Genomic DNA, 26,627 nt, shown 5'->3' with positions numbered 1-26,627 from the left:
GTTTGAAGAGACTCTTCTAATAAGTATGTACGGCTTATCGAACCTCTGGAAGGGGTCTTCAGTCATAAATTTCAGAGTCTTGTACCTCCTCATGAAACAAGATATTGACAGTAAGTTGTCATCAAGTGACTGACCCAGAAATGAAATTAAAGGTGATCAAGGACCTTGAAGTGGGAGAAAAGCCACTGATGGCTGTTGCTTGTTCAGTCGGCCGCTGCACCGCAGCTGCAATGGAAGAACGAGTGTGACAGACTGTTGGAGCAATCTGCGGCAATGAAGGCCATGTGTTTCATGAGGCGCCCTGCTCCCTCCAGGAGGCTATGGTTTTATTAATAGGAACTAGCTATACAATAAACCTCCAGGTCACACTAAAGTGTGATTAGTTGATAAGCCTCTGTTAACTACATTGCTGAAATTCTTAGAAGAAATTTTAATGCGTAAGGGTGTTTTGCTTTTTGTGTATATCTGTGTACCACCTGTGTGCCTGCTGTCCCTAGAGGCCACAAGAGGTCACTGGGGGTCCCTTGGGTTCCGAGAATTGAAACTAGGTCCTCTAGAAAAGCAGTCTAGAGAGCCATTCTTCTAGACTCTCAAACTAAAAGAAATTTAACCATTGACATCAGTGTTCCCCTAACCAAACTCTAGTGGAGCAAAGCCCACCTGCAGGCCTCTCGAGAACACATTCTCCACATATTTGTCTGACCCTCCGGGTGAGACATACCTAATTTAACAGTAGCTTAAATAGTTTGGTTATTACCGGGCGGTGGTGGAGGCATTTTCTCAATTAGGGTTCCCTCCTCTTGGATGACTCTAGCCTGTGTCAAGTTAACATAAAATTAGCCAGCACACTGGAGAACCCTAAATTCTTAGGAGGTAGGGAAGAAGAATTTCAAAAATTAAGTCCAGAAATTGGTATCAAAATGCTTGGTATTTTAGAACTTAGGAACATTGAATTCTAAAAGAATAGATCATAGGAGATATAATAGGCAACGTATACAAGACAAAGACCTTTGGACACAGGCACACTATCAAAGCTGTGCATAGAGGAAAACCAGGACCTGGGTCCTGCTGATCCTGGAACTCGGCAAAGGATCATGATAAAAGGCACACGCCAACGGCTTTATGATTGTTCCTGCAAGAGACTCAGTATCTGTGGTTTCACTCCCAGCTGCTCCATTTCACCTGTTAGGCAATGCCACCCTAACAGCATGTGGCTTCAGGAAGGGGCTAAACTATTCAAACTTGGGAAGACTAGGGCAGGGGGCCCTCTATGTGTCTGAGGGAAAGACACCATCTCTGACTTTCCAGTGTGGCCTATGCTGTGCAAGAAAACTGAATGAACTCACAGGTTCATCAGAGTGGACTTTGGGGATACTGCCTAGGTTTGTCGTTAAGACTTTAGGAAGAGCATTGGTGTCACTCATGATCACCCCCACCCCTACCACCTAAATGGGAAGGATTTCAGCAACATTCCCTTGGAAAGATTTGGAAGGATTTGTTTACCAGTAAGCCTTACTAGTTTCTAGAGTAGAGAAGAGCCCAGACCTGGGAAGATGACCTACTTTAAGAAGGATTGGATTTTGATATGTGTTTGGGGGGTGTCCTACCTGGTGCTTCCCCTCTTTCATTTTTTTTTAAATTTTTTTATTTATTATTTTTTGCTCTATAGGTGTCCATGTGCTTCTTCTATAGCAGGGATTGAAGCTCAGTCTCTGTAATTGTTGATAGGCTAGGGGAAGAGTGGAGTCCCAGCCCTTTTTGCTCTTTAGGATATGGCAGACACAGAGAGAACCCACCACATGCTGAGGAGAATGGGCCATGTTTTGGTGGAATAGATATGACTGGGGGAAAAAAGAATGAAAAAAAAAACCCACACAAAAAATGAAAATTTACTCACTATTGCTGAGGACTGAAAGGCTTTAAAACAAACAAACTAAGGGGCTGAAGAGATGGCTCAGTGGTTAAAAGCAGTGGTTGTTCTTCCAGAGGACCTGGGTTCAATTCCCAGCACCCACATGGCAACTCACAACTGCCTGTAACACCAGTTCCAGGGAACCCAACACCCATGGCAAAAACACCAATGCACATAAAATAAAATAAATTTAGAAAAAAACCCCTAAAATCTCTTTAACTGGATCATTGTTTCCTTTCTCACATCCTCCATTCCCCCACCCCTATGGCCTAACTTGGATTTTAGTCTCATATATGCTTCCCTTTCCAAAGCAGGCCTGAGGTGTCACAGCTTCCCAGACCGATTCTCGAGTTCCTCCTAGGGGAGATTCCTCTTGGAATGTTTACTCTATTTTTTTCAGTTATTGTTCCTGTTGCTTCTTTACTGGATGTGACCCTTTCCAATTGGTAAGTGGGAACTTCATATTACAACTGCACGGGAAGGTCTAAGCGGTAGTTCTGGTCCCTGGTCAGTTCACAGAAGTTTTCAAATGCTGGACAGAATTTTGTCTTGATTCCAAACAAAACACTCCGAAGCTAAAGATACCCACGATGGGCAAAGAGAAAGCTCTGGGCGCTAGCAAACAAGACCACAAAAACATTTTGGGGAGTGACTTTTTTCAGATGGGGAAAATCAGAAGCCTTTTGGGGTAAAGAATCAGAGGGAGACAGACACAGGCCCTTCCCGTTGCTTGGGTTTTGAGGGTCTAGTACTAGCTAGCCGCCAAGCGCCCTCTATCGGAGGCAAAGACTGAATTGCGGCTGGGGGTGTGGCCATCAGTTCTTGGGAGTGGCCAGAGGAGCTCGGTAGCTGTTCCGCCGACTGGCGGAGCCCGAGATCAGGTGCTTGCGACGCAGAAAAACCTCCGGCACTAAGGAACCGCGGTGGCAGGGTCTAGCGAACCGCGAGGTGGCAGGTAAGCAAGGGCGCAGTGTCGGCTGCAGCAGGACCTGGGGTGAGAGATGGGGGGTACTTCGGGAGCGCATGCGTTCAGGGGCTGAGGGCGCAGTAAGCTCTCCTTGTTTCTTCTCTCTGGGGAGGCCTTTCCCCGGCTTGTAGCTCCGCCGGCCTTCTTTATTATAATAAAGATACACTGCCGCAGGCCGGTTCCCGAAAGCCTCTACTCTGCTTTCCACGCACGGTTCAGGAGCTCGGCATTCGCTCGGCGTCTGCCCCGGGGACGCCCCTCCACCTCCACCCTCTCACCGCGCTGCTCCAGCCCCGATGACTTACTGCCTTTCTTCTGGTCAGGGTCCAAATTTAAAACTGCTTTTGCAGATATTTTTAGTGCATGGGGGATATTTTTGGTGCTGAGGGCGGACTTTGTAAAGAACCTTAGTCAGTGAGTGCCATTTGTTTTTGTTCGTAGCTAGTCCGAAGCAAGCTATTTAACCTTGTTTTCTCATCAGTAAAGGGGAAGAAGGCCTTACTTCTCAGGGTGGTACTAAACACTAAGGTCGCTCACGGAAAAGCTCAGGTTGGCCTCCGGGAATATGAAAAACGGCAATTGTTAAGGAGATTTCAACTCCAGGGCCATCTTTTAAAAGCCACTACTTCAGAGCTGACACACAGACGTCAGAATGTCAATGAGGACGCTCACAACATTGCTTTTAACAGTCTGGGGAGACTAAGAGGGAGTTGCCTCATGCACCAAACAAACTGAAATTTTTGTCATGTACTTTATTATAAATGGAAAACCTTCCATTTCACTGGGTGGGTTGGAAGAGAAAAACCCAAATCAAACGGATTTTAGGGTTGGGAATACCGGGATGAGCCAGGGATTTGAGGTCCTGGAACAGGTTGTTAAGAGAGGGAGGCCACTGTAGGTGAAGCTGAAATCCTGTGCAATTTTAAGAGCACTAGGGTGCTTACCCAGGGCCTCTAGGTGGCTGGGAGGGGCCTTCCCATTGTGATGGTGGTTTGCTCTTTGTCCCTAGCTGCTGATGTAATTACTGAGTAAAGGATCTTTGGGTGTCTGTTTCATGCTTAGCTACTGCGTGTCCAAGCTTGTAAGGACACAAAATCTTTAGGCCTTTGAGACTGCTAACACTAAGCCACTTAGTTCCCAGGCGTTGATAAGTATAAGCAAGATGTATCCAAAGTGACTTTGTGACTATCCTGTTGTCTTGGGACAGGTAATTCCATCCCTCTGGCTCTCTATGAACTTGCTATAAAATGATAATGTTTATTTTATATAACATACTTAGCCTTAAAGTACATCAGCCCCAGTCTCCCAAGTGTTACAACTGCACCCAGCGCCTCCACTGTCTGTGAATCCTATGGAAACTGCTGATGTTGAAATCTCTAATCGGTGTGGCTCAGTGGTGGTGGTGCTTCTGGGTTCCTTTCTTAGTTTGTAAAAGGAAAGGGGTGGGAGGAGAGAATCTCCTGGTGTTTTTGTTGTTGTTTGGTTGGTTTGGTTTTTTTGCTGCATTTATTTTGGAAGCTGAATTACAATCTCCATCTGTGTTCATGGTTCCAGGCTGAAATCTATGTTTAAAATGCTGTCTCACTATTTTCCAGTAATGAGTCTGCTGCTTATAGCAGGCTTAGGGCTTTTGTTCTTTTTGTTTGTTTGGATTCAGAGTCTTGCTTTATTGACCAAATGGATCAAAACTCTTGGATTCATGTCATCTTCCCACCTCAGCCAACCAAGTAGCTGGGACTATAGGCACATGCCATCATGTGCTTTATAATAGTTTCTATGGCTGCCAAGTGAATAAAAAATAGCTTAAGACAACACAAACCTTACAGTTCCTTCACCTATACCTGGAGTCTGGTTAGGGTCAACACTGAGCTACAAGGTGGCAGGCTTCCTTCGCTTCTGGAGGCCTTTGTGACTGGAGAACCCCGATCTGATTTCCTTGAGAGGTGTTAGTTGCGGAGCATTCTTAGCTTCTAGAGGCCATGAGCATGCCGCAGCCAACAGAGCAGAGTTAGCAACAGTAAGATGTTTCCCACACTCTTCATGTTCTACCTGCCTCTGCTTTCCAGTGTCTGACAGCTTCTGCTCCCTTCCTCTCCCTTCTGAGGACCCTGTGATTACACTGGGACATTGACAATAATGTGCAGAATCTTAGGGTCAGTGAAGGTCACCAGGAGAGCATGCCTGTAGTCACAGGTCTTAGAGTTAAGGTCTGGATGTTTTTATGGGGAGATGTTACTTGGCGCCTGAGGCTGCTTCCTTGTAAACTAGCTCCCCTTCACTCTGGTTGCCTCAGTGCAAGAAGTGTTACATAGACCTTGTTACTGCTGTAAGGAGTGTTTTCTCAGGAGCACTAGTGCTGGCCTCTAATATTTGCCCCCAAACAGAAGTTAACTAGCAATCAAGCCTAATGGCTTGTGTTTGGTTACAAGTCGCATCAAGTGTTGTAATCGTATGGGCCTGCAGAACAGAAGACACTTCTAATTATTTAATTAACACTAACAGCTCATTTTACAGCCCTGCTGAGAGAGTCACTTTCAACCCTTGGTTCTCAGTGTGGCCTCTAGGAACATATGCAGCACTTGGGGACTGTGAACAGTGCTCCCCCCCTCTACCCCCCACCCTCATCGGGCTGTAGACTAGGCCCACCCAGACTCTAGGTCCAGTGATCTTCTCATTCTCTGCATGAGCTACATGGTCCAAGAAACTGAGAACCAGTGTTTAAGCCCTCTTTTATGTAGCCTAGCGCACCACACATCAGCTCACTTGACTGTAAGTTCATCATAAATAATTATGTCATGTGAAAAGTGCTTCGCCTGATTCTTACATGTCTGTATCCATGTAATTAAATGAGTAAGTGTATATTTCTTTAAACTTGTATTTGGGAAGCTAGAGTCTGTCTGTGTGTGTGTGTGTGTGTGTGTGTGTGTGTGTGTGTGTGTGTGTTATTACTACAGTCACACTGCATTTTCTGTCTACCAATAGAGCAAAAGTATCTGCTACCCAAAGTGTTTTCAGCCACTCACTTAAGCTTGTTGTCCCTTTTGAGTTCCCCTGGCTGGCGATGCATAAGTAATTGTCAGGTTGGATTTGTTATAGAATGAAAAGGTTTACTATAGCAATCTTTAGATTTTGCCTCTTTAAAAGTTTTAAAGCTACATTGATCTCTTTGTTGTATTAATGTGCCATGGCACCTTTAGGAAAGGTCAGAGGATGACTTTCTGGAGCTGGGTTTCTCTTTCCACCGTATGGACTGTGGAGACTGAACTGAGATCGGGAGGCTTGGCAGCAGGCACCTTTCTCTGCTGAGCCTTCTCGCAGTCCTGTTTGCTTTGTTTGTTTATAGCCTCTTACCATCTTCTGAAGGATCTTGCAGTATCTGCTCTGTGACTTCCACTGCATGAGCATCCCCGAGGTACAGAGCACATTAGAGGAATTGCTCTCCGATGCGCTGATCCTGTGCGGTACCTGCATGTGGCCAAGATGTTGGCGGAGACTGCTTTTTGTTTCCCGGCCACTCGGACCCGAATAATCACACAGAAACTATATTAATTTCAGCACTGTTTGGTCAAGCATATTCCTGGCTAACTCTTGTATCTGTATATCACCATGAACCCGTGGCCTACTGGTAAGGTTCTTTCAGCAGCTGCCTAGCATGTCCCTGACTCCGCCTACTCTCTCTTTATCTCTGTTTGGAGTTCCCTCTGCTAAGCCTTGGACCAGAACAGCTTTATTCAGTAACCAATAAAAGCAATACCTCTACAGAAGGACATCCTACATCAGCAAGGCAGGTAAGGGATGGTGTGTTTAGGAAATCTAGAATGCAGGCTAGGATGTAGCTCAGTTGGCAAAGAGCTTTCCAGGGACCCTGTCTTAGGAAACAGGTAGAACAACCTCCCCTCTCTGTTGAAAACTGTGCAGAACAGCCCTGGTTTCTCTTTCATTTCCCCTGGCTCCAACGGCTGTGTGTTTTTCTGTTCTGGTACACTGGAAGAAATTCAGAGGTATAGTGCTTTGACTATAGTGCCTTGACTTAAAGTATAATTAATTTCCAGGACAGAGAAAATTCCAGGATTGTTTATTAGTCTACGTGTTTGTCTTTTAAAGTGCTACATGACATTCTAGTCTGCATTGAATTTTTAAAGTGTGTGTGTGTGTGTGTGTGTGTGTGTGTGTGTGTGTGTACTGGGTTGAATTCAGGGTCTCCAGTTTCAGGTCTCATATGTGACATGTCCAGCAAGCACTCTGCCACTGGAAGATATATCCTTAGTTCTTAAAAATGTTTTGGTTTTTTGTTAGTTTGTTTTTTGTTTTGTGGGTTTGGGTTTTTGTTTTGTTTTTGTTTTTGTTTTTTGATTGTTTAAATTTTTGAGCTAAGGTTTTGCTAATGTATTGTTGTCCTTCAACTCTAGTCCAGACAGGCTTTGAATTTGTGCTCTTCCTGTCTGAGCCCCCAAGTAGCTAAGATCCCTGACCTGTGGTAGCAGGCCCTGTTGAAGTCTTATTTTTATATTTTATTCTCATGGAAAATGATTTTTAACCTCTTTACAAATTAAAAACTGAAATAAGGGATTTAATTGTTTTGATGTTTTATGAATTGGAGACAAATTGGTATTAAGATATGGTGTCACTTTTTAGGAAAACTGGACAATCATTTGGTCCTCATCTTTCACAATTATATGAAAACGATTAAATAACTGTTTTCTGACTAGACATTGGAGCCTATATACATGCATTGTGCACACATGCACACACACACACACACACACGAAATGTTCTTTGTCTCAAGTAGCCAATTTTGAAAGCTAGTATATATATATATATATATATATAACTATATATATGTTTTATATCTGATTGGGTAAAGTAATAGCTAAATAAAAAGAAACTACACAGGAAGCACATATGTGTATATTTAAAATAATCATTGCTTTTTCTGTTTGTTGTTTAAAAAAACTAGGTATAAGCAAACAGCCCCTAATTTTATCACTCTGTCAATAAACACACATTCTAAAATGTTCAGAAAAGTTAACGTGGTATTAGAATCATCTTATTATTAGGTGTGTATGTGTGTGCATACTTTTTAAGGGAAAAGTAATACAGTTATAGCTTTTCCTCCCCTTTGTATCTGTACCCTACAGTTGAGCTATATCCTCAGCCCTGTAGCCACAACTGGCTTGTATCTTAGTTCCTGATTCTGCAGCATGGGACAGCATCATAATCTACATATCTCCTTACGGACATGCATGACCCTAAGTTTTTACTCTTTTGACCAATGTTTTCACAACAGGACTTTTTCTTTTGATGGAACAAAACAAACAAACAAAAATTTAAAGACATCACCTTAGAACCAAATTAATGAGCTTACTACCCAGGACAGTGTTCCTGCTGTCTCAGGCTCTCTGCAGTTTTGTTTTCTACAGCCTCAAATGCTGTTCCCCAACAGACTCTCCAGCTTTCTTCTGTGGATTTTATTCAGAATGGGCTGCTTTGGGCTGCTTCTGTCTTTTCTTTCTTTTTTATTGTTTTGAGACAGGCTCTCACTGTGTGAACCCTGGCTGGCCTAGAACTCTCTACATAGACCAGGCTGTCCTCGAAACTCAGAGATCCACCTCCCTCTGCCTCCCAAGTGCTGGGATTAAAGGTGTGCGCCACCATGAGCTGTTTCTAAGAACCAAGTCTGTGCTCGAAGGAGAAAGACTTGCCATTGGTTCTTGTCTTTGAAGATTAATCAGGAGTATGTTCTTTGGAAGAACAAAATGTCACTTGGAATCTTAAAGTTGCTACAGTAGTTCATAGGAGCAAACCCACTACTACCAAAAAAATCAAGGTTTGCTTAGGAAAGGTTTGTTGAGTTCTCTGGGCAGAGCCTGTAAATAGTGTTTGCTTTTGTGGGCTGACAGTGCTTCCTTGATCTTTTCTGCAGATAACTGTAGAGAGTTTTTATTGAGTTTTTTTCTGGGGGGGGGGGAATTCTGAAATGGAGTTACTAAAATACAGATGATGATCTGTGACTATATTAAAAAGGAAACGTGTAGTGTGCAAATTTGCCTGTGGTTTCAGAGTATAAAAACAATATTTGGTTCATTATAGAATGTACTTGGGGGGGGGTGAGAAAAGTAAAGGATCAGGAGGAGGAGAGGATTTATATCTCACTTAACTGTTACTGTCAACATCGAAGGCGTTTCCAGCCCAGCTTCAAGCCAATGGCTCTTCCACTTTCTGACCTGCCACTTGGTCTTGTATACTATAAATGCGGCTTCTGGCTGCTGGATTCGGTTCTTGTTCCCTGTTCGTGCAGAGGACTGTGATCTAGGACCGTGATCTGTGAGTCTACCCGTAAATAAACAACCCTTTATTATATATAATTCTGAACTAGTGTGGGTTTCTTTTGTAACTTCTGTCATTAGTGTGTATTCCCCAGGGTTGTTTATGTTGGGTACCTTTTCACAGGACGTTTTCTGGTGTTAGAAGCTCTAAGTTTATATCTTCCCAGTGCCTTTGGGATGTAGGACCATCTTCCCTCCTCTCCTAATGCCATTGCCTGACACAGCTGGTCCTCACTTTTCAGAAGGCGTCCGAGGCTCTGTTACCTATTTGAGTACTTCCGGTCAACACTCTCTGCTCCTTTGCAGTAGTTTTCCATGCCCCAAGTCCTGCCTAACCTGAGTCAATAAACCATCCTTTACACTCAGAATTCTCCCAGCATGAGTAACCAGGCAGGAAGCTGACAGCACACTGACGAAATAGGTATTCCACCAGGAAGGAAAGGCCCAGGCCCTGTTTGCTCTTGAAAATACACATACCCCATGGTGGCTCTGTCCAGTTTCTATCATGGACAATGTAGAAATTGCCTGTTTTAGTTTCTCGATCTTCCCCTGGCCTTGGTCAGCAGACTGCCTTCAAAAACAAAGGTGGTTTACCCTACGACAAACCCCCTCTGTCTGCCAGGCCTGAGCCATGGCCTGTGGTCTCAGAAGAAAAGCGCGGAGGGCCCCGTGGTTTCAGTGACTTGCCACCTCCCTGCCAAGGTAGGTCCCAAGATAGACAGGAGGATCGTGACACTTCTTAAATCTGCTCCCAAAACTTGGCATGTAGGAAGGTTTGAAACCTCCTGTTCCTTGGCTTCCTTATTGGGCGAAAGGAATGTCCCAGGCATTTCCACACTTGCCCTTTCACCTGTTGCTAGGTCCCAGCCACCTGGGAGGTCTTAGTCATTAGCCTTACCCAGGAGCTGCTTCCTTCCCTGCAGTGGAGAGACACTGAGCAGAGGCGGCTCAGCCCCCATGCAGACACAGGCTTTGCTGCTTATGCTTTCTGATGCCTTCCAGAGGCTTAGACTCTCTCACCTTGTGGCCTGCCCTAGGGAACGGGCACTCCCGCAAAACCAGCAGCATGGGCAGGGTAGTTACCACGTGAATCAATTGTCTCACATTTTCATTCGACTGAACGACCCTTATGGAGAGGGTAGTATCTTCTTCGTTTTACAGTACTGAGTATCAAACTCAGGGCCTTATGCATGCTACATAAGCATCCTTGGCCCAGAGGAGGATAGGTTTATTTCCTGTGTGGACGGAAACACTGACTTATATGACCTAAGTTAGTTTCTTAAGGGTTCGATGATGTGGGTGGGGTGGAGTTCCTGCCCCAGCCTTTGACTCCTCCATAGCTGTTCTTCCCCCCAAGACGGACATTTCTTCACAAGCAGAGGTCTTGAAGCAAGAGGAGAGGACCATCACAGCCTCACTCAGCACTGCCCTGAGTTAATGCACCTTGCCCCAGTGGAAGTTCTGTGCCTGTTCTGTGCTTTCCCCAAGACCCCCTTGGACTCCAGTTTGTGGTTTTTGGAAATAGCTGGAAGGTATCTGTCAGTCAGTGACAACCCTTGTTTGTTCCAGATTTGGTGGCCGGGCATGATGCCAGTTCAAAGGCGACTCCTCGCACTCCTGCCGCTTCTGGCTGTCCTCTGCTCCACAGGTGAGTGAGCCAGACCCTCTAGACTTGCCCTTGCCCATGATGCTTCTTTCTCTTGGGCCTCGGGGAGTCTGAATTGCTGCCGCTGGCCTCCAGTCCCTCATCAAGGCCTGGCTTTGGTTCTTGTACTTGTGACAACTCTGATGCTTTGGGGTGCCTTTCGTGGGGTGTCTGCCTGAGTTAAAGCCCATCCTGGCTTACAGAGCTGTTTGTTTGGTTGTTTTCTTTTTAAACAGGAGTGGAGACCAGGTATTTCCCTGGCCCACTACATATTTCTCTGGGATTCCAGCATCTGCCATCCTTAAAATGCTACACGAGTCCTTTTTGAAAGCTCTCAGGTGTGGGGTAGAAGGGGAGCACCTTTTGTCTTTTGGACAAAACTTTATTAGAGTTATTAATGCCATGGATAGATATACAGACAGACAGCAAGTAATAGGGACCCTGAGGAGGTAGGTAAAGTGGAGGCACCTTACAGGTCTCAAAGGGCGAAGGTTTCACAGCACGAGTCTGCAGCCAGGCTGTCTCTGATGTGGAGGATGTGGCTTTTGTCACGCAGAAACAAGAGTGAAACTGGGCTCAGCCTGATTTTATTGTACCGGTGCTGGATCAAGACTTCTAAAGTCTGGCCCGGAGCAGTTTACTTTAGTCATATTTAAGCACAGCACAATTTTGGCAAAAAAGCATTCAGGTAACAATTAACTCAGTCCCAAGCACACAACCATTTAAGATAAAATTTACACTGAGATTCCTCGCAAAGTCCATCTGGCTTCTTTCGCAAGAATGGGTGCTGTTTACTCAGAGATTGTGCCCAAGATTTAGGGTCTAGGGAGCTTCGCTGAGGTAAACAACACCTGTGGGTGGTAGGATTGGCCTAGCCCTCAGATAACACAGAAGTCACTTAGGCTGTCGTAAGTAAAACACAAGTGACCTCACTCATAAGAGTGGATTTTATGGTCTAAAAGCAATGGTCAAGACTTAAGATCTTGGATAAGTAAAATCATAAATCCTGGGAGGTGCGGCAGAGCCTGCCTCAGCAGATAGCCAGGGATCACCAGGTTGTAAAACTGCATCATTCCTGGCATTCCAGGAAGAGCAGCTGCCACAAGCTCGGTGTTTGACCTTCCTGTTTTTCCAAAGCTTATCAGTGTGCTCAAGGCCTTTTTGCTCTCTGGAGCTGCGAGATCAGCCTTCTGGGTGCTGTCCTCCCCACCCCCCACACACGCACAGCACCATTTTCCTGTGCCACCGAGATAGTGGTCATGATGGTTGCAGCAGCTAAATAAACTAAATCTTACACATGCGCATGCCTGTCTTCACTCTAAGCATTCGACATGCATTTACTCACCTAACCCTCTTGCCAATTTAGCAGATTATGTACTTATCGCCGTTTTACAAATGACAAAATTGAGGCCCCCAAAGGGTTACGAACTTATGAAATAATGCTCACCCAGGATTTTGAATGCATGAAATAATATCCAGAAGCAGTATGTCAAAATGTGACCCCCAATCTGTCACTGGAATTCCTGGTTTTCACTCACCGTGGGCCACTGTAGGATGCGTAAAGACCATCCATGTCTGGGCGCCCTTCTCCTGGCTTCTGAAGAAAGCTGTTTTTATGCTTCTGTAAGAGTGGAAACCCCCACTTTGTGTTATTATAAAGATCGAGGGTTATTTTCTGCCCGCGTCATATTCTTACAACGTCCTAGCCATTGTTGGCTTTGGGAGTGGGGTCGGGAGGGAGGGGACTGAGATGGAAAGCCCAGCAACACAATGAGCACTGGAAAACAGAAGTTCCGGCTGGGCAGTGGTGGCGCACGTCTTTAATCCCAGCCCTTGAGGGGCAGAGGCAGGTGGATCTCTGTGAGTTCGAGGCCAGCCTGGTCTACAGAGCTAGTTCCTGGACAGCTAGGGCTGTTACACAGAGAAACCCTGTCTTGATAAGGGAGAGAGAGAGAGAGAGCGCGCACTCGCGAGCGAGTGCACAAGGCGCAAGCAGAAGGTTCCTGCAGGGCTGGAGTGTGCTTGGCGCACCCCGACTGTGGGTATATCAGGAACTCTGCAGAGCGCCGCGTTTGTTCCTGCCCAGTCTGCAAGGGGTCAGTGAGACTGTTGACTGCGCAGTGGAGAGAATGGAAGCGCACCCCACATTCCATCTCCGCCTCCTGGCCCACCTCTGCCACATCATGTTTCATTCCTAATTGCTCTTCCTGCTGCATTTCCTGCCGTTACAGTAAGTAGCCTGACACAGTCGTTTGCGCAGTCAGGGGAGCGAGGATATACCTCATTCCTTTCCTCAGAGAATTTGGGTGTGACGGTAAAGGTAGAGGAGAAAGGGGGAGAAAGATTAAAAGCTTTTTCTTGTTGTTTGTTTTTGTTTTTTTGAGACAGGATTTCTTTGTATAGTCCTGGCTGTTCTTGAACTAGCTCTGTACACCAGGCTGACCTTGAATTAAAGGTGTGCACTACCCCCCACCTCCTGCTGAGAAAGCTGGGTTTTTAATTGCTATTGTCTAAGAGACCTTTAGGAAGCCCTCAGGAGAATTTTCTTGGTAATAAGCCTGTGTCAAAGGCAAGAAATGACATTTAACCTTTTGTAATGAAGAAAATGAGGTAGTACAGGTTTTTCTATTATTACAACAGTTAGCACAGGTTAACTCTCTCCTGGAACTAGGGCAAGAAGTGGCCCAGAGGGTCAACTCCCCCTGTCCTGGCTCAGCAGCCGCCATCCATTGACTTACGCCCTGTCCTCTCTTACAGTCTACATTGTTTACTTCCCCAGCTCAGCCAAGGTGGAAAGTCTCTGGGCTGATAGTCTGGGTTAGAGTCTAAGCTCTGTTGCTGAGATGTCGTCATGTGACATTCGTCATGTCTGTTAGTATCTTCCCCTTAGTTCTCTCTCCTGAAGTCTTAAGAAGGGCCTGGTATATAGGTGCGCAGCCATCGGAACACTGATTGAATGTGCTGGCCAGGGATATGTCTGCCCTACGGAAGTTCCCAGCATGGCATTGGCCTTGTCCTTTCCACCTAAAGGGTTGTCACTCAGCCACGTGAACCCGGGCTCTAGCCACTTCTGTGGGTGGGCTTATAAACTCGCCCTCAAATAACCAGGCCAGTCCAACATCCTCCCTCTCCCCTTCTTCGCTTCTCGTGCGTGTACATCTCTGTCACAACAAGGAAGGGACTGTTGAGAAGTGACATCCTTACGCTTCCCAGGCTGACACTGCAGAAATGTTTGCTGGAGTCCTGCCTGCAGGCTTGAGGCCCCACTTTGGCTCTGTCGCTCTGTGGCTGGGTGTCCTTCTGTAGTCACTTGACCTCTCTCTCCAGGCACTGGGCTTGTCATCTACAAACAGTGCAGAGAAGGGGTAAGTTTTGTTTTGTTGTTGCTGATGTTTCGGGGGGTTGAACTGGAACCTTGTCAGATCAAATGCCCCCATCACACCTGCGAAGGCTTAAGCTGTCCTGCAGAGAGCTTGCTTCCTTGCCAGACTCCCAAATGAAGAGCTCAACTTTTAGAAACATCTGTTGTTTCTAAACGGAAGCATTGGCCTTAGAACTAAAGGTTGACCACACTGGGTTTCATCATGACATAACCACACATCCTTCCATGGGATTGTAAGAGGGTGGGTGCCACAAAATGTTGACGTCATGGTAGAAGCCATTGACAGGAAGACCATTCTCTCCGGCAAGGGGGAAGGGCATACATCCACACCCACCCGAACTGAGAGGATTCCTTTCTGATTCTTGCCTCGCTATTTTCACATACGCAGACTCTCATCTCTGTCATCATGGTATAAAATTGAAGAAGTGAGTCAGAGAAGCCGACTCTTAGCTCCCAGCAGTCAGAACTAGAGCAGCAGCACTGGCTGTTTTTCTGTCTTTGGGTTAGGGAACCAGGCTTAATGTCTCTGCTATGACTGGTCACCCAACCCAGAGTGATGTACACTGTTGTCTTGTGTTGTTTGTATACTTCTGACCCTGGGTCCGTCCTAGCAGGAAGCAGTTCAGTGATGATTTGCTATTCCAGAGGTCACTAAACATTGTTTTCTAAGGGGCCAGATTACAAATACTTTAGACTTTACACGCCGGGAGGCAAAGAATCTAATACACTCTGCAAACTCACATAAATAAAAAGGAGAAAACAAATTTCTACAAAATTTTGACTGACAAAAATCCACAACGTAATAGCTGCCTATCAGTGTATAATATCTGTCTGCTAATGAGTGGAATAATGCTTTTTGGGGGATAACATTTTGTTGATGGTTTGGTAGTCCCCATCTCCAAATCAGTTAGTTGTAAATGTTCAACTGAAAGTAGTAATCCGAAGAGATTTTTTGCCTTTGAAAACGTCTCTTCGCATCAACAAGTACTGATTATCCATCCACACACAGAATACAGTTCTGCTTGTGAGACCCTCATGGGATGGTGAGGAATCCTTTGGACAGTTTCCATCCACTGTCTTTCCATGCAGACTATCGCCTTCCAGTGCAAGGCTAGGAGGAAGCTTCCCCGCTAGATGTACAGCTAGATGGAGTTTTTGTTTGATTTTTTTGGAGGGGGTACCATGTAGTTTGAGCTGTCCTTGGAATCACTATATTCATCTCAAAGGGGATAAGAGATAGTTTATTTTGGAGGCAAATATGAGTGACCATGAGGTTACCCCAAATTCCATTCCAACATGGAAGCAGTTTGATGAGATTTTGTAGTAACAGAACCAAAAAAGTCATAAATCAAGATGCTATTGGAGTAAACTGGTAGAAACATTAGGAAGATGGGTTAAAGCGAAGTGGGGACCTCTGTTAGAGACTTTAGATGTTCTCTGGCTGTATTTATAGCCTTCTGGTTGGCTAGAATCCAGTGTTCAGTCTGTACATTCCAAACAATTTACCTTCCGTCACAAACTGGTTGGTCAAGGACAGAGTGGGGCCATAAATGGCTAAAAGGACTAACGAAGACTCCAAGGAGTTTGATGAGACAGGCTCTCTGTATATCTTTGTCCTGGAATAACTCTGTAGACCAGGCTACGGGCAGGCCTGCTTTTCATCCCGCCCGGCTCCTGCATGGCTAGCTTAGTCCCAGAAATAACAACACACCAATTGTATTCATTTAAGCACTGCCTGGCCCATTATCTCTAGAGAGTTAGTTACTGACTAACTCTCATATCTTGATATTAACCCATTTCTAATAATCTGTATAGCCCCACGAGGTGTGGCTTACCGGGAAAGATTCAGCATGTCTGACCTGGTGGCTGGCTCCATGGCTTCTGCCTCATAGTCCTCTTCCCAGCATTTTGTTCTGTTTACTCCGCCTACCTAATTTTCTGTCCTATCAAGGGGCCAAGGCAGTCTCTTTATTGACCAATGAAAATAACACAATAGACAGATAACCCTCCTCCATCAGTTTGATTCTGGACTTCACATTCCAAACTCATCACCTTCCTTGAAACTCAGTTAACCAGCTCCAAAGAAGACTCAGTTAAGCCTCCAGCTTTTTTTTAGGAACCTTGGTTCACAGTATTGCACGGTCTCAAATGTGATTTATTTAATGTCAGAGGTGTGGCAGGGTCTAAAGGCAGAGGGGGACCTTCAAAAGGCTTGGAAACCTATCAGCTGACAAGGGACCTCATTTCCCCAATCTCCTTCTTGCCCCTTTGTGCTGGATTGACCAATTGTGTCACATTGTGAAGTTGAGTTCCCACCAGCCTACATTGGGGCAAAAGATGGAAGTGTTTTGAGGAGGGCCTTTGCTAGCCTGATTTGCACTCTGCCATACTCTTTTTGGGGGAAAAAAAAAGAAAGAAATGGACTTGCTGAGTTGCTTTTTCTTTGTTTCCCCCCCCCCAAAGTCACAAACTTTCCAGTTTAGATGGTTACTGTGTCCATCCTAACCATGGCTGAGCCTCAGGCAGTCCTGTAGAAAAAGACCACCACCACCACCACAATGAAAGTCAGTCATAGTGAAAGTGGGGAGGAACTCTCTGGGGAGAGGCAAGAGGAGAGTATGAAGAATGTGCTTATAATATATTTTATGCAAGTATGAAATTGTCACAATCTTGATTAAAACAGAAAGCCAGGTGGTGGTGGTGATGGCGGCTGCACACTCAGGAGGCAGAGGCAGGTGGATCTCTGTGAGTTCAAGGTCAGCTTGGTCTACAGAGCAAATTCTTGGACAGCCAGGGCTGCCTTGAGAGACCCTGTCTTGAAAAACAAAAAACAAAACAAAACAAACAAACAAACAAACAAAAACTCCAAATAAACAAAAGATTAAAACAAGTTGCTCCAAACCTGTGCTCACTGGTAAGGTCTGCCTAAGTCATTGTTGCTTTAACAGAACCCAACAGTCTTTCTTTCTTTCTGACTCTAGGTGTTAGCCTCAGGTGCTACAGCTGTTTAGACCCGGTTTCCTCGTGCAAAGCAAATACCACTTGTTCACCTAACCTGGATTCCTGTCTCATCGCTGTGTCCGGTAAGGGCCCCTGGGTTTCCCGTTAAAGTGTGGTCAGGGCCGAGAACCTGGGAAACTGGACCTAAATCCTACTCATTTGTACTCAGCAAGTAACCTCTGCTGTTGGCCACCACCGGCTGGCCACGATGCTGCACACCAAGCATTTCCTATGTACTTTTTACAAATACGGCCTTTCTCACATGACCCTTGGGGCAGTCTTCCTGTGTGACAGATGAGAAAGTGGAGGCTCAGATAACACAACAGGCAATCAACATAGGATTTGAATTTGGAGATTTTATCTGATTCCAAAACTCAGGCTTCTTAATGACCATAGTGTGCTTGCCTCCCAAACTTCTGGGAGCCTAATTAGGGATGCAAGATGAAGAAAGGGTTTGATTAGAACTTTGACTGTGGTCTGTTTGTCTGTCCCAAATATAGCAGACCTCTGTCGGACTCCACATGACTGATCAGGAGAATTAGTCACTCGAGAGGGTACTGCAGGTGCTGGAGAGGGGTCTCAAAGAACGAGGTGTCTGCGAGCCAGAGAAGGAGCATAATGTGCACAAGCCCATATCATCTGCTTTTCTAAGTTGACTAAACTAGAGTCTCCACAGAGAACTTAGGAAATGGTAGACAGGGAAGAAGCCGCAGCTGTCCTTTGTTCGTGGCCGCAGCTCTAAGCTCGGTAACTGTGTGTGAGCAATGTATGAGCAACTGTATGGAGCAGTGGCCATCGCAGGGTGGTCTGGTGTGTGAGATAAACCCTTTCCAAGAGATAAGAATAAAAACTGCCAGGCTGGAGAGATGGCTCAGAGGTTAAGAGCACTGCCTGCTCTTCCAGAGGTCCTGAGTTCAATTCCCGGCAACCACATGGTGGCTCACAACCATCTATAATGAGGTCTGGTGCCCAGACATACACGCAGACAGAATATTGTATACAATATATATATATATAAAAACTGCCTTCAGCAGTATTTTCTCCCAGGAAGAAAAAAAAAATCTTCCAATTAAGGACCAATCAAAGGTACCTTGTTTTAAAATAGGAGTACCTGATAATTGTTATGTAAACTCCTGGAATATGGCCAGAATTCTAGGCCCCATGTTCAAAGTATTTGATTCCACGGGGGAGGGGAGGAGGGCAGTCTTCCACACTTTCACTGCTAAGGTATAAAATGTAGTAATCCTCCCAGTGAGAACTATGATTATTCCGTTTTTGCTTTTTTGATGATGTTGAAATTTTTTCATTCAATATGTTTTATTTCATTCATTTTTCTTGATCTTTGCCCTCCTTATAGGTATGAAGTAGTATTTCTCTCTCTCCATCACTGTGTAGTAAACAGATTCATCAATAGATTGTGTTTTTTTTAAGTGCTTGCTTTACAAATAGTATTGTCTCTTTTCCTTCACTGTAAAAGTAGAATTGATTGACCAGAAGCAACATCCATTTAAGTTCTTAGTAAATATCATCAAGTTTCCCTCATAAATAGAAATAGAACTGCCTATAACTCCTCCCCACACACACAAATTCACACACTGACAAGACTTCAGATTTGTGGAAATTCTCCATTTGGAGGTGTGCCATCACTGTCTGGTTTCCCTTTACGCCCCAGTTGGGATGCCTGTTTCTGCCCAAACCTCTCTCTTCCATAGACTGCGTGCCAAGACAGAATGGCAGGCTCAGAACTGCACCTGTGTGGCTTCTTAGTGTATGCGTGTCTCTCCACAGGAATGCAAGTCTATCAGCAGTGCTGGAAATTTTCGGATTGCAATTCCATGTTCATTTTGACCCGATTTGAGCTCGCAAATGTAGAGTACAGATGCTGCCAGCGGGACATGTGTAACAAAAAGCTCAAAGAAGGAAGCAACGATGCGGCAACCTCCTTATCTGGGAAGACTGCGTTGCTGGGAACCTCGGTTCTGGCAGCCATCTGGAAGCTGTGTTTCTAAGTCATCCCTGAGCTCCGAAGCGCCTCTGTTCTCTTATCTTCTTGCTGCTGCTGCAGCACTCCAAAGCTGTTTTTTTTTTTTTCCATTATAGCCTTTTGGGAAAGAATAAAGTTCACTTGAATATTGTGGATAAGAGGAAGGGACTAAGCAGTGTGAGGACCACCCTGCCCACAGGGAAAACCACTTGAAGTTTAAGGGGGAAGTTCGTAGATCCAATTCCCATAGGTTATACAAATCTTTCTCTGCTCTTGGGAGGACTGGCTTTCTATTTCTGCTTAAGTGGGCTTTTGGCAACCCTCAGGGATATCTCTCTGGTTCCTAGAAGATAGCTGAGAAGTGCAGTCAGTACCTGTAGGGGTGAGTGAGCCAGGGGGATTCTTTTCATCAGTCTGTCACACTCATAAAATACTCTCATAGCCTTTGCAGATCCTGAGTTGGTGTGTGAGTGTTCCAGATGTGAGCTGTCAGTCAGGATCAGTGATGTTGTTTGTTTGTTGAAAAAGAAAAAACAATACTGGGAATGAAACCCAGATCCTTGAGCAGGCTATAGGCAAGTGCTGTACCCTGCAGCCATACTCCCAGCTCAAGCCTATTATCTCGACACTGGAGAGGCAGGGGGATTGCCATAAGTTCAAGGCCAGCCTGACCATACTGAATTCCAGGCCACCCAGAACTATATAGTAAGACTATGCCTCAAAAAAAGAAAGAAAGAAAAGTAAAATAAAAAACAGTAACAAAAAAACTGAAGAAGGAAACACAAAAAGTCTGTCTGTTCTTTTTGTAGAAGTACCAGTGACTACAGTTTGAGGTTTTCTGCATCTCTAAATTTTGCATGGGCTTTCCTAACTTTTATTAGAAAAATGTAATTGCTTTTAATAATGTTGTATTAGTTATTTCCTCTCATTTTTTCTTAGAAAAGCAAATTATCGGGGGCTGGAGAGATGGCTCAGTGGTTAAGAGCATTGTCTGCTCTTCCAAAGGTCCTGAGTTCAAATCCCAGCAACCACATGGTGGCTCACAACCATCTGTAATGAGGTCTGGTGCCCTTTTCTGGCCTGCAGACATACACACAGACAGAATATTGTATACATAATAAATAAATAAATATTTAAAAAAAAAGAAAGAAAAGCAAATTATCTTGATTTTGCTCCACATAATGAAATAAATAAACAGCCTGTGCTGTATGACAGAGGGGTGCGTTTACTTTAAATGTCTCCTAGCAGGAAGACATTTGTGCATGCACAAAGAATGGTTACAGTGGAGCAGAGTGTGGGGCTGGCATTTGAGATGTTCATTAGACGGTATCAGGAACAGCAGCGTTGCTTTACTCACCAGCCTTGGAAGCCTCCTTCCTAAAGAAGGAGAAGGTCATTCCCTTCATGTGCTGAAGAGTGGCTCAACAAGATCCGTAGATTTCACCACATCTGATCTTGGGATCTTAGCTGTATTCAATGCCATCGCCTGACCTTTGGGGAAGAAGGAATTTCTTTATTAACCTCAAAAACTGTTTCTTAAAAAAGGATGTTAATTAATCCCAGCACTCAGGAGGCAGAGGCGGGTGGATCTTTGTGAGTTCGAGGCCAGCCTGGTCTGCAAGAGCTAGTTCCAGGATAGGCTCCAAAGCTATAGTGAAACCCTGTCTTGAAAAAAAAATGTTAAATTAAAAAGAGAGAGAATTCTCTTGATTATATAATCTGTTAGACAAATCATAAGTAGGATTTATTATTTCGGACAGCTATGCAATAATGATGCTGTTCTGAACATCAAATCTCAGCCGATGGAGGAGTGTGATAAGCAGAAAGGTGACAAACAGCCCATACGATGTGCTCAGGGTAGCCACAGAAAGAAAGCACCGCTGGGCACTTCCGCCTCCTGTAGCCTGGGTTAGCGGTGTCCTCCTCCGCTGGCTCAGTGTTTTTCTTTACAGCTTTGTGTCTCTCTCTGCCAAGTCTAATTATCAGCTATGACTGTTTCCTCAAAAGGATTTTCCCCTCAGCAACTGGCTGAGGAAAGCAGCAAGTTTCATATGAGTTCAGAGGAGCAATAACTGAAATTGAATTATTTCGACAAAAAAATAGGTTACTTCGATTTTTGTGGGCGTGTCTTTTGTAGACGAGATGCATCCAAGATTCCAAAAAGCTAGGAATTTTACTATTCTAGAAGTCTATTCAAGATCTAGATTCCAGTGTAAGACTGTCCGACTGGCGTCTTGGGCCACGTATCTACACCTAATGAAAAGAGTTCATGGGGGGGGGGGGTGGAGATAACTTATAGAAGGAGGCTGAAGCCGGCTAAAACTGGTTCTGACTGCCCAGTAGGAAATCTCGAGGCCAGTCCAGCAGGTGCATTGGTAACTTCCCCTTGAGTCAACTGGGAGCCTGCCGTGGAGCCCAAAGACTGATGATGCCATGACATCAGATGGCCAGAGCCAATGAAGGAGAGACAATACAGCGGTCGGATGACACTGACCCCTGGGTCCTGGGAGGGAGTATGAAGGTCTGCCTGACACCCACAATAAACAAGTCTGCTTTGCTACTGGCCTAATTCCCCAGAGTCTGCACCATCTTACCCCACCCCCAGGGTGTGGTAACAGGAGGTAAGCAACAGTAGCTGTTGTTTTTTCTTTTAAAAAAGTTCAAATTTCTAAGCCAGGCACTGATGGCATGCGCCTTTATTCCCAGCACTCAGGAGGCAGGAGGCAGGCAGATGTGAGTTTGAGCCCAGCCCCCAGCCTGGTCTACATAGTGAGTTCCAGGACAGCCAGGACTACACAGCAAAACCCTGTCTCAAAAAAAAAAGGTTACATTTGTGTTTCTCTCTCCCTCCCACCCCATCAGAGAGATAGAGAGAGAGAGAGAGAGAGAGAGAGTGTGTGTGTGTGTGTGTGTGTGTGTGTGTAGCATGCATGTGGAGGTGAGGGGTCAGAAGAGAACGCAGAGTCACTTCTCACCTATCGTGAGAGCTGGGAGCTTTGGAGCCTAGCTCTTTTACCTGCTAAGTCATCTCACTGGCCCCCAAGAGGCAGGTTTTTGAAAACAGAATCTGGGTTCTGCTGGATAAGGAGAAGGAGGGGGTACTATTTCTTTCTGCACAGAGTTGTGCTGATGGGCTGGTGTCTGGCCCCCACAGGCGGCACGGCTGAGATGATCTAAGTAGAGAGCGGTCATCATTGGGTTTCACAGAAACGGTCATACCATTCAGTGCTGGGCAGAAACAACTTCACTGGGCTGTCTGTAGGAGGTGTGCTGTGGGTTCAAAGCACTAAGCAGTAAGGCGTGGGGGAAATGGCTCCTGTATCTTGGCCGTCAGCCCGTGCTTTAACATGGTATGTGCATCCTGACCAAATAAGAGCCTGCCCGACTCTGTTCTAGCTGGTTTGAATCTGAGACTTCCCAAGAGAATGAACCAGATGTACACATGTGTACATCTTCATTCTTAGTAGGGCCAGGTGATGTAGGTTGCTCAAGGTCAGTCTTTTATTGGTCTTCAAAGCCTTTTAGCACACACTGCTTTCTGTGGCTTGCAAACCCATCTGAACTGATGCTGGCTGGCTCTCTCGCTAAGAGCTGCCTGTGCTGAGCAGGCGGTGTTGGCTAAGGTGGTGCTCACCTGACATTGTGATAAGGGCAACCTCAGGTGCAGGGCTTGTCAGCTCTGGGCCTTAAACCTGTCTTCAGCATCACCATCTCTCATGCACAGGAGTTAGAACTACAGGGACTGGAGAGATGGCTTGGTGTTTAAGAGCACCTGACACCCTTCCAGAGGACCCAGAGTCGATTCCCAGCACCCACATGGCAGCTCACAATTGGAACTCCAGTTCCAGGGGATCTGATGCACTCTCCTCGTCTGCACAGGCAACAGGCACTTCTACACATACAATGCTAAAATAGAGTTGGAACTGTATTTGGAGAAGTGTGGCGCGCTGCTTGACCAGCAAGCAAGAACGACCACGAGTTGAGGATTCTTCCCAAATCACACTTTATTGGAGCTTCTCGGTTGAAGGGATAGCGTGGAGCAAGAGAAAGCGAAAGCCCAGAGGCAGCTGCTTTTCTAAGGTGGAGGGAGTAGGATACTGTCCTGATTGGTGAATACCATTCCACTGAAGCCCCGGGCTTCGGGATTGGCTAGGGAACAAGGCTCAGTTATGTAAATGCAGGCCAAGGGGTACTCAGCCCCACGCAACATCAAAAGGATCTGTTTACCTCCAAGCTGCAGGACCGCCAGCACTATTTCACAATGGCGATGTCCTGACGGCTCCTTACAGAGAACTTAGCTGAATTGCTCAGGCCACAAAAGGCAATGAGGTGACATATTCACATTGAACTCTGTGGTTACCCTCCCTCTATCCTCCTTGAGTGCACAATCTTGATGTACCTCAGAATGACTTTGGAAAGAAACCTGGCATAGGACCCTGTCTTAGGGTTTCTATTGCTGTGGAGAGACACCATGATCACAGCAACTCTTATAAAGAAAGCATCTAATTGAGGTAGCAGCTTCTAGTTCAGAGGTTCAGTCCATTATCGTCATGACGGAGCATGGTCACACGCAGGAAGACATGGTGCTAGATATATCTTAATCAGAAGGCAACAGGAAGTGAACTGTCATACTGGTTGTATCGAGCATATATGAGACTTCAAAGCCAACCTCCACAGTGACACACTTCCTCCAACAAGACCACATCTACTCCAACAAAGCCACACCTCCTAATAGTGCCTCTCCCTATGAGCCTATGGGAGCCAATACATTTCAAATTACTACAGACCTTGACACTTTGAAGAAATCAATTCCTGCCTTTGTTTACCAAAGAAAACTTAAGTGCCTGTCTTTCATTGAACGGTTCCACATCAGTGTAAGCCTTTCTAGAAACATCATTTCCAGACACCATCCTTATGTCACGTTCTGTTTGTAAATGCCCACTGCAGATATTTTAATATAGCAGCAGTTACGTATGTGGGTTAGTACTTGGAAGATATGCATATCCCAGACTATCTTTGGTCTCAAAGCTGAAGATAACCTTGATATCCTGGGATCTCCCTGCTTCTGCCATCAAGTGCTAGGATTGCAAATGTGTGCCACCCCACCCTGTAGTGATACTTCATTTGTATTTTAATAAATAAAGCTTGCCTGAAGATCAGAGCGTAATCAGCCTTACAGACCAGGCAGTGGTGACACACACCTTTAATCCCAGTAGCCAAACTAGTTTGCCATAGAAACCAGGGTGGGCGGTGCACACCTTTAATCACAGCTCTAGAGAGGAACATAAGACTGGAGGAGACAGCTCATAGACACAGTTTCATTCTGCGATTCCTGGATCACCATTTCAGACGGAGGTAGAGGTAAAAGAGCCAATGGCTGGCTCTTTGGCTTTTCTGACCTTCAGGTTGAACCCCAATTTATGTCTCTGGGTTTTTATTAATTGTGCTACACTACCCAGTTTATGAGGGGCTAGAGACGGAACCAAGAACTTCATGCACAGTAGGCGAGCAACTTATTCCTAGTCCTGGTCATTGGTTTAAAGGTTAAAACAAAAGCAACACTAGCTTGGGCTTTCTACACATACCTTGGATCTGAAGAGGAATGCATTTGTGAAGTGTGTGGTAAGCAGGATGCAGGTTAAAATTATTGGGGTACTATGGAGCACTACCCAAAATCACATTCGTGAAAACTTTAGCCCCCAGCTGATGGATTGGGAAGAGATAGAATCTTTAGGAGGTGGAACTTGGCAGAAGGAAACGAGGCTACTGAGGGGCATGCCTCTGAAGGGGATACTGGATCCTCATCTCTTTCCTCTCTCTGCTTCCTGGAGCTCATGTGGTAAACTGCTTGGCTCTGCCACACACTCGGTGCCCTGACGGTTTGCTTTGTCACAGATCGAAAAGCAATGGAGCCAGCCGGCCACGAAGCCTCTGAAACTGGAAGCCACAATAAACTTTCTTCTTTCATAAGGTGTTTCTCTCGGGCATTCCACCACAATCACGAAAGCTGCCTAACACAGCAGAGAACAGGGCTGTTAGGGCTCCAGAGGCCTCAGGCTTACAGCAAATCACCCCATGCTTAAATCAGGAAAGAGGAACTGACCAGAGGGCTCCTTTCCAATTTCTTACATTATTGGAATAAAAGTTCTTAGATGAATAATCTTACTTATCTCATCTACGGCCCCTGCTCATATATACTCATCTTACATGGGAGTAAGAGGAATGACCACTGAGAGCCTTATTTCCTGATCAGTGCCTACAGTGATCCATCCAAACAGTATTACTTCCGCCCCAGTCACTGTGTAGAGCCTCTGGCAAAGGGAAGGATGGCTTAGGGCCTGCAGGGGATGATCCTTCTAAACCGGGGGCTCAAGCTTCCTAGTCTGGAGTGGTCCTTTCCTCTCTGTGATTAACTTCCCTGAGGGTGGGTGGAGGCATTGTGGTTCTTAGCCCTGCTATGCTTGACCCAGTAAATCCCCATTCATCTGGTTGTTGGGAAAGGTAGGTGTGGGTGTGACGGATGGTGGTGACTTACGCTGGGCCAGACCTGGAGTTCTGTGTTGTAACTCATAAACTCAACCACTCTGAACCCGATAAGACCTGGCACATAATGACTTTTCGACGAGGAATGCAGTGATTTCTTTGGATCGTCAGCTCCTGAGTAATGACACTGAGACTTTTTATTAATTATGAAAGCTTAAACTTGCTCCCAACTAGCTCGTAAAACTTAAATTAACCCATTTATATTAAGCTATGTTTTGTCACCTGGCTTATTACCTTTTCTCAGTACTGTACATCTGACTTCCTTCACGTCAGGCAGGGGAATCTTCGGCCTCACATTCTTTCCCAGAGTTCTTATCTAGGCCTCGAAGTCCCAGCTATCCCCTCCTGCCTAGGTTAATCAAACCAATCAGAAGACGCCTTAGGCAGGTGAGGTTAAACAGAGTCGCGCTTGCACATAGTGTACAAAAAGATTACCCCAACAATGGTTACGTGAGCACTTCTCTTTTCACAGTATGAGGAACTGAACCCAGAACATTGTGCGTGCTTCCAAGTGCTCTACAATCAGCTACAACTCCAGCCCTTTATTTTGAGATAGGTTTTTGTCAAATTGCCCAGGCAGGCCTTAAACCTTTGCTATTCCTACCTTAGCCTCTGGAGTAAACTTGACTTTCAGGCCTATACGAGTCCTGGCTACAACCTAAGAACTTGTGTGAGGCATGACCAGTATAGCTGCTCCCATAATTCTCAGTTTTCAATATGAATAGTATCGCCTCTACCCAAACCCACCAAGGGTATAAAGATGACAGAGAGATCACAGGTGGCACCCGTTTCCCTGGCTAGGGTATGGGGTTTAAGCAGCTCTGCCTTGGGATTCAGTTAGTCCTCCCCTTATTAATCCCTTCTTCTC

The 26,627-nt window shown here is 45.5% G+C and overlaps 1 protein-coding gene across 2 annotated transcripts; it reads left to right on the top strand.

Moving 5' to 3' along the window:
* Window positions 1–2,714: 2,714 nt before the first annotated feature.
* Window positions 2,715–20,004, top strand: Cd59 (CD59 molecule (CD59 blood group)). Of its 2 annotated transcripts, none has more exons than XM_048443653.3 (4): window positions 2,715–2,867; window positions 10,775–10,853; window positions 17,214–17,315; window positions 19,021–20,004. In XM_048443653.3, the coding sequence occupies exons 2-4, from the start codon at window positions 10,790–10,792 to the stop codon at window positions 19,239–19,241; spliced, it is 387 nt and encodes a 128-aa protein (XP_048299610.1). In that variant the 5' UTR covers window positions 2,715–2,867; window positions 10,775–10,789; the 3' UTR covers window positions 19,242–20,004. The 2 variants fall into 2 exon arrangements, with proteins under 2 accessions (XP_048299610.1, XP_048299611.1); XM_048443654.3 differs by lacking the exon at window positions 2,715–2,867 and adding an exon at window positions 6,606–6,667.
* Window positions 20,005–26,627: the final 6,623 nt, after the last annotated feature.

The sequence above is a fragment of the Myodes glareolus genome, chromosome 10 (assembly GCF_982192425.1).
Source record: "Myodes glareolus chromosome 10, mMyoGla1.1, whole genome shotgun sequence".
NCBI classification, from domain to species: domain Eukaryota; kingdom Metazoa; phylum Chordata; class Mammalia; order Rodentia; family Cricetidae; genus Myodes; species Myodes glareolus.
This window is presented reverse-complemented; position numbering and strand designations above follow the sequence as displayed.

What these genes read in the sequence shown, in the direction of transcription:
- Cd59 (XM_048443653.3), top strand. Translation starts at nt 10,790, where the DNA reads ATGATGCCAGTTCAAAGGCGACTCCTCGCACTCCTGCCGCTTCTGGCT. An exon ending in GGCTGTCCTCTGCTCCACAG is followed by an intron (nt 10,854 to 17,213) that starts GTGAGTGAGCCA and finishes TTCTGACTCTAG; the next exon opens with GTGTTAGCCTCAGGTGCTAC. An exon ending in CTGTCTCATCGCTGTGTCCG is followed by an intron (nt 17,316 to 19,020) that starts GTAAGGGCCCCT and finishes GTCTCTCCACAG; the next exon opens with GAATGCAAGTCTATCAGCAG.